The sequence below is a fragment of the Camelus dromedarius genome, chromosome 7, assembly GCF_036321535.1.
Source record: "Camelus dromedarius isolate mCamDro1 chromosome 7, mCamDro1.pat, whole genome shotgun sequence".
NCBI classification, from domain to species: domain Eukaryota; kingdom Metazoa; phylum Chordata; class Mammalia; order Artiodactyla; family Camelidae; genus Camelus; species Camelus dromedarius.
Genome location: NC_087442.1, coordinates 76,399,389 through 76,407,258, shown reverse-complemented (window position 1 = coordinate 76,407,258; position 7,870 = coordinate 76,399,389). Strand labels below are relative to the sequence as shown.

The following is a 7,870-nucleotide window of genomic DNA, read 5'->3' as shown; positions in this document are numbered from 1 at the left end:
TTACTGTTCTGTACACTAACTGCTGCATGACACTGTTATAATGGTGCTACTGCTATCGAGAAATACGCTATGATGAAATAACAAAGGATAGACTTAGGCTTCATGATCAAAAGTGTGAATTAGAAATAAAGAAACTTCCCTAAAAACTAAAAGTGTTGGAGAGCCTTTAGAAGGCTAGGTTCTCATCCACTGAAGACCCCAAAATGGATTAAATGTCCTCTCAAGTCTGTTTCCAATGCTGTGACATACTAAATATACCTTCTAAGATACTCAGTAAGTCTACTTGGACATATTGGAGTGCAGTTGGTTTTGTAGCATTCTTTAATTTTCTTCTGTATTTGATAACAATGAATATGATGTGTTTGTCTTGAATTCCATTGTGCTAGGTTGGGGAAAAGTGCATCTTGTACTGTCCTTTTCTTTTGGACTGCTATAGAAACCTCTATCTAGTTCTAATACATTCCTCTTCTTAATTATAATATTCACATAATTAATCTGATTTATGTAGAAATGATGATAGAAAAAAATTAAACTCATACTTTCTGTTATTTTGTTTCTTTTTTTGGTATTTCCTTTAAAACATCATTCTAATTATGCATCTCAAAGAAATTTTTAATTTCCAAATCAACAGAGACTAGGTTCATAGTTTATCATTCTTTCTTTTTTTCATATTTTTGTTTTATTTTTATTGAATTATGGTCGGTTTACAGTGTTATATTAATTTCTGGTGTATAGGAGAGTGGTTCATTTATACATATATGTATATTCCTTTTAATATTCTTTTTCATTATAGGTTATTACAAGATACTGAATACAGTTCCTTGTGCTATGCAGTAGAACCTTGTTTATCTATTTTATATATAGTAGTTAGTATCTGCAAATTCTGAACTCCCAATGTATCCCTCCATCCCCCTCTTCCTTCCTGATAACCATGATTTGTTTTCTATGTCTGAGTCTGTTTGTTTTATAAATAAGTTCACTTGTGTCATTTTTTAAAGATTCCACATGTAAGTGATATCATATAGTATTTTTCTCTCTCTTTCTGGCTTGCTTCACTTAGTATGACAATCTCCAGGTCCATCCATGTTGCTGCAAATGGCATGATTTTATTCTTTTTTTATGGCTGAGTGGTATTTCATTGTGTATATATACCACATCTTTATCCAGTCAGCTGTCAGTGGGTTGCTTCCGTGTCTTGGCTATTGTGTATAGTGCTGCTAGGAACATTGCGGTGCATGTATCTTTTTGAATCAGAATTTCCTCCTGATATATGCCCAGGAGTAGGATTGCTGGATCATATGGTAAGTCTATTTTTAATTTTTTAAGAAATTTCCACACAGTTTTCCATAACGGTGGCACCAAACTACATTCCCACCAGCAGTGTAAGAAAGTTCCCTTTTCTCCACACCCTCTCCAGCATTTATCATTCTTTCTTTAAGCATCTAATATAGTATGCATAGTTCTTTTTTTTTTTTTTTTTTGAGTAAAGGTAGATTTATTCAGAGAGATACATTGAAAGGCAAGAGAAAGGCCACGAGGTGTGGGGGTTGGGTGCTCAGATTGAAAGTAGGTGCACATTCCATAGACAGAATGTGGGCTGTCTCCGAAGAGGGAGAGAGATGGGCAGCCTGCATAGTTCTTTATTAATAGATTGGTATACTTTAATTCAGTAAATTCACAAATATTCTAGGTGACAAATACAGTTCTCTCCTAATTTATAGAAGTAAAGACTGGCAAGATCACCTTAAGTTCTTTAAATGTTACCTTCTCAGCAAGACCTTTCCTAAACACCTTCACAACAGGTTGCTGTTTTTTTCCCCTTACCCTAGCCACTGTCACCATCTAGTAAGCAGAGTCCATATTTTGCATATTTATTTTGTTTATTTTCTGCCCTCTGGAAGTAGAATGTAAGCTTCATGAGGGCAGGATTTTTGTGTGTTTTCCACTGCTGTAGACTCAGTACCTAGAATAATACCTGCTATGTAACAGGTGTTTGATAAATATTAGTGATGTAAATGAACGCAAAAGATGCAGCAAACAGATTGAATGTCTCCCAACTAACGTTCACGATAATTACTATTTATTGAATATTATCTTATTTGATTCTCATATTGATCTGGGAGGATTGGTATGGATATTATTACTGTTTTCCAGATTGTAATTAACTAACATATTGAAGGTTATGCAAAAATTAAGTGGCAGCAGTTGATTTCAACATTAAGCTGAGAAAGAAGCCAGTTACAAAAGGCCACATATGGTAGGATTGCATTTATATAATCTGTCCAGAACAGGCAAGTTCACAGAGACTGAAAGATTAGTGGTTACCTAAAGGGCTTGGGCGAAAGGAGGTTAGGGGTAATGGGGAGTGAATGCTAATGGGTATGGAGATTCTTTTAGGGGTGACAAAAATGTTTTAAAATTAGATTGTGGTGATGGTTGCACAACCATGTGAATATATTAAAAACCACTGAACTTTGTACTTTACATAGGTGAATTGTATGGTATGTGAATTATATCTTAATAAAGCTGTTAAAAATAAAAGACGAGGGGAAGGTATAGCTCAGTGGTAGCATGCAGGCTTAACATGCATGAGGTTCTGGGTTCAATCCCCATTAAATAAATAAATAAATACCTAATTACCCCCCCCCCCCAATTTAAAGAAACAGTAAGAAATCACAAAGTTCCTGGAGCATCTTGGGCCAGAAAGTAAAGAAATGCGCAAAAACTGATTGGGACATGTCCATAGATGCTGCAGGTATCTTCCCTGGTCAAATATGGGACAATTCAAGAATCAAAAAAATCAAAGGTGACAGTGATCATTGTCAATATTGATACTAAAAACAGAAAAACAAAAGTCAAGCCAAAAATGAAAACAAAGCGGTGGCAGGAGAAATGAAAGCTCTTCCTTACAAAAGAATGTCACCTAAATGACATAGTTGGAACATATGGAAGGACAGGATTATAATATCATTATTCTCCAGCCACTATATTAGTTAATTCAAGCAAGCATCATGGATGGATGCTAGCCCATGGAGTGAAGGATTCTTGGGGAAGGATACTCACACAGTCTCAAGGAATTACCCCATCAATTATTTTTTTTTAAATTGATGTAAAATTCACCTAACATGTTAATCATTTTAGAATAATTCAGTGGCATTTAGTACATTTACAGTGTTGTGCCACCACCACCTCTACCAAAACATTTTCATCATTACAAAATAAAACCCCTTACTTCTTAAGCAGTTGCTACTCATTCCCCCCTGCCCCCCACCCCCGGCTTTGGCCACCACCAGTCTGCTTTCTGTGGATTGGCTTATTCTGGATGTTTCATATAAATGGAATTGTACAATATATGACTTTTTGTTTCTGGCTTCTGTAACTCGGCACAATATTTTGAGGTTAATCCATGTTGTAGCATCTACCAGTGTTTCATTCCTTTTTATGGCTGAAAAAATAGTTCATTGTATTCTATACCACAGTTTATCCATTCATACACTGATGGACAGTTGGTTGTTTCTAACCTTTTGGCTACTGTGATTAGTGATGCTGTGAACATATACGTACAGAGATTTATTTGAGTACTTGTTTTCAGTTCTTTTGGATATATACCCAAGAGTGGAACTGCTGATAATTCTATGTTTAGCATTTTGAGGGCTGTCTTCCATAGTGATTGCACCATTTTACATTTCCAGTAGCAATGTATGAGTATTACCATGTCTCTGTATCCTCGCCAACACTTATTTTCATTAAAAAATATTATAGTCATCCTAGTAGGTGAGAAGTGATATCTCATTGTGGTTTTGCTTTGCATTTCTCTTGTGATGCTGAGCATCGTTTCATGTACCCATTGGCCATTTGGATATCTTCTTTGGAGAACTGTCTTGCCCGTTTTTTACACAGAGCGCTTTTGAAATACAAAGGAAAAAAAGGTACCTTTACCATGCCGAAATGATTACATGTAACACCACCAATAATAGTACATAGCCTTCTTGATGCGACATAGTAAGATGGACACATCATCTACACAGTGTACCTGACAAAATTATTTAACTTGAATCTAATAGGAAACAGATGAATACAAACTGAGGAACATTCTGCAAATGGCAGAACTGAATTCTTTAAAAAACTGAATGTTATAAAAGAACAATACTAGGGGTTATTTTAGACTAAAGGAGCTTAAAAATACATGACAGTTAAATGGACTGCACGATCCTAGGTTGAGAAAAAGTCAGCTAAAAAGGACATCTTGAAAATTTGAATGTAGCCAAGGTATTACAGATAATATAATTTTAAATTTTCTTGGCGTGATAATGGAATTATGAGTAACGTAGGAGAGTATCTTTGTTCTTAGTAGATACTTACTGAAATATTTAGGGGTAAAGAGTAACAAAGTATGCAAAAAGCTCAAATGATTGTCATAAAACAACAAACCCATACACACGCACACAGAAAGTGAATGTAGTGAAATGTTGAAAATTGGTGAATATGGGTTAATATGGGCGTTCACTGTATTTTTCTCATAACTTTTCTATAGGTTTGATATTTTTGAAAATAGAAAATTGACAAAGTAGAAAGCTCTTCAAGTTCAAGCAGCGCTGTTCCGGGGCGAGGGGTAGGGGGTGTGTTTAAGTATCCTTAGACTAGCTACTGGGACCAGTTAAGATTACAGATGAGAGAGTAAGTGGTCAGGATGAATATCTTTCAAAAATATGATAGTTACTTAACAAGGGAACACTGCAGTTATTTTGTTTATCAATTTAAGAAGCATGACACGTGGAATTTGGAGTCAGCTAGGCCTAATTTTGAATCATAGCTGAGTAAACTGTTTAACCTCTTTAGGACTCGGGTTCCTCATTGTAAAGTGGAGAAATAACACCTTGGTGGGTAGTTGTGTTCGGTTGTTATGCCACGTGGTATTTATTGAAATGGGCTTTAATTCACCTGCAAAAGCTCAATCCTACTTTCCATGCTATCTGCATCTTTTCCTCCATTGCACTCAAGCAATCCTTCGGGGTAGATAAAGGTGAGAGATAAGATGACTTTTCCAAGGTCACACTGCTAGTGAAGGAAACAGGTTTCCCAGCTCTTGGTCCTGTGCCCTTTCCACACCCGCCGGAGAGGAGAAAGCGGCGCTCATGGGGATGCAAGGATGTAGAGGAGCAAAGGGGGAGAAGAGGCCGCGCGAGGAGAGGTGGTGTGAGACCGGCGGAGGCGCTGCCCAAGGAAGGGCGCATGGAGACGCGAGCGGCGCGACCGGCCGGGGTGAGTAGGGGAGAGGCTGTGGCTGGAGAGGGAGGGTCGTGTGGGCCGCGTGCCGGGGAGGGGCGGGAGGCCTGGGCCGGCCGCGGGGGCTCAGGAGGCAGAGGCCCCGGCCACGGGCTGGGGCGGGGGTGGGGGAGGCGGGGGTGGGAGTGGCGGTGGTCTTGGTGGGGGCCACTTCCGCACAGGTGGGTCAGGCGGGTGGGTGCGGGGCGCGCGGGAGGGGCCGGCGCAGGGGTCCCGACCCCACCGGGCGGGTGGGGGCGGGGCGAGGCGGGGGCGGGGCCGGCCGGGGGTGGGTTTTGCCGGGCCCCCAGCGGGAGCGGCGGCTGCGGCGGCGGCGCAGGCGCGGTTCCCGCCTCCTCCCGGCCGGCGGAGCGAGTGGAGGCTGCAGCTGGGCTCGGCTTGGCTCCCGCGTCTCGGCCACTGCCGCCGCCGCCGCCGCCGCCACGGCGAAGCCCCTTGCCCCTTTTCCGCCGCGTCAGGATGAGCTCCCGGAAAGGTGAGTGGCCCGCGGCGTCCCCTCCTCCCCGCCACGCGGCCCCGCAGGCCGGCCTGCCGACCGTTAATGTGTGTCTTCTCTTTCCTCAGTGCTGGCCATTCAGGCCCGAAAGCGGAGGCCGAAAAGAGAGAAACACGCGAAAAAGTGAGTCCACGCTGCGGTAGTTCCTGGGCCCCCGCCCGCGCCCAGTCGAGGGTAGCCCGTGACCGCGCAGGGGAAAGTTGCCCGCATTCCCGGGGCCGGCGGGCGGGCTTATCCCCCGGGACGCCGGCGCTCGCCTCCAGCGCGCCCCGCGGGCGGCCCGGGGGGAGGGGCGGGTGGGGGAGGGGCTGAGCGGGCCAGCGGCTGGCCGACCGAGCGTCCCTGGGCCCCCAGTCGCCGCGGCCGTCGGGGGCGGGCTGGCGTGGAGGCGCCGGGCGTGCGCACGCTCCCCTGGGCGCCGAGCCGGCCCGGGGGTCTTGGGCCTTCCTGGGAGGAGCGCTGGCGTCCGCAGCCCCGGCCCCGGCCCCGGCCCGGCCGCACTGCGTGCGGGTTGTGAGGCTGCGGCGTCTCTCCCACCTGGGCTCCGGGGCCCTAGAGGAAGAGGAGCCGGGTGTGCAAGAGTGAGTGTGTGTGTCTGTCTGTCCGTCCGTCCGTCCGTCCGTCCTCTTCTTCCTCCCCGGCCCCCGCCTCTCGGCCTTTTCTGCTGAAAATTCGAGTTGGTTGTCAAGTGGTTTGCTACGGGCGTGTTCCTGGCGCGAGTTCAGCTCCAAGACCCGTGCGTTTCGGCGCTTGTGTTTTTTTTTTTCCCCCCGAAACTTTATGCCCGGGCCGAGCGTGACTTCGTTGCGCGGCGGCTGCGCCCGGGTCCCGGGCGGCGCGGGACCGGTGGGCGTGTGCGCGGGCGGTCCCCGGCGCGGCTGCCCAGCCCCTCATTGTGCCGGGGAGTCGATGAATAGGGTGGTGATATTTAAAACGTGCCAGCCGCCAGCCACCTCCAGCCTGGCCGCGGACCGGAGTGGGAGCGGCCGGAGCCCGGGAAGCCTTTCCTGGAGAGCTGCTCCAAGACCGCAGAACGCCGCCGCGTCTCTCCTTTCCCTTTCTTTCCTAATTTTGAAGACTCTACCAGCGTTCAACATCTTTACGCCTGGATTTGTGGCTTCACTCTTCCTTTTGAGCAAGAAAATACTCAGTTGTGTATTTAATACTGTGGGGATAGTCCGTAATCATCTTTAAATAAAATCACGAAGCATTTCTTTGGGGGACTAGCCTGCAGCATTCCTAGGCTTTCTCCCTTCCTATTCGTCTTGGTCTCTGCCTAGCGAATTTCATACCTATTGGTGGCGTCTGTGAAAACTGCCTAAATCACTCCTAATGTGAAGTATCATGATAGTTTTTGTTCATTCAAACTGGAATATAACTTGAAAGAAAAGGATTTCACGATATGTTGATACCAACATAGGAATGCGTTCCTTAAAAAAAAAGAGTGAAAGAAAAGTGCTTATTAGGAACTTGAGGAATTGGTGGATAAAAATTGAATATTGGATTCTTAAAACATTACATTGCAATGGGTATTTGGTAGTTTTAGATGCTCTAAAAGTGCTAGCAATCAGAACCTTGTATTTGGGATTTCCTTTGGTGAAGGAAGGAAGTTTAGCCCATAAGAAAGGAGAACTGTAATGTTTAGGATCTTGAGTATTGGGTTTTGATCACAACTTTAAATACGAAGCATTTATTCCCACGTAGCCCATTTTGTTTAGAGAAGTTAAAAGGAGTTGAAAAAGAATGCCCCTAGTTTTGGGGATGGCTCTGTGTGTGTGTATGTAGATGGAAATACGTAAGTGTAAAAAAAAATTTTTTTTATATAGATAGATTGATGTAGGAAAACAGTTAAGTCAGTCAATGCGTGTTTCGTATTTTCCTGTTTCAGGGTGTGATTTTCCCAATGGCTAAGGGCCTTTTTTGGCGTGTTGCAGTTTGGATTTATGTTGTATGTTTATAAAGACTTAGCGTATATCCACAATTTTTACCCTTTACTCTTGAAGATTAATCTGTCACTTTTTTTCTGTGTCTTCTGTAGTTATGTGACTGGATTTGAGGGGGAAACCCCTTAGCCAGTGACTAAATGAA

The 7,870-nt window shown here is 44.2% G+C and overlaps 1 protein-coding gene across 8 annotated transcripts in view; it reads left to right on the top strand.

Annotated features, from left to right (window-relative positions):
- Positions 1 to 5,082: 5,082 nt before the first annotated feature.
- Positions 5,083 to 7,870, top strand: part of SRPK2 (SRSF protein kinase 2) — a 203,081-nt gene continuing 200,293 nt past the window's right edge. For 2 of the 8 annotated variants that reach the window (XM_064487676.1, XM_064487674.1), the window contains exons 1-2: positions 5,633 to 5,761; positions 5,851 to 5,905. In XM_064487676.1, coding sequence (XP_064343746.1) covers positions 5,746 to 5,761; positions 5,851 to 5,905 — 71 coding nt within the window. In that variant the 5' untranslated portion in view covers positions 5,633 to 5,745. Of the gene's footprint in view, positions 5,263 to 5,632; positions 5,762 to 5,850; positions 5,906 to 7,870 lie in introns of those variants that run through there. The other 6 variants (XM_064487673.1, XM_064487672.1, XM_064487677.1 and 3 more) reach the window with 6 other exon arrangements.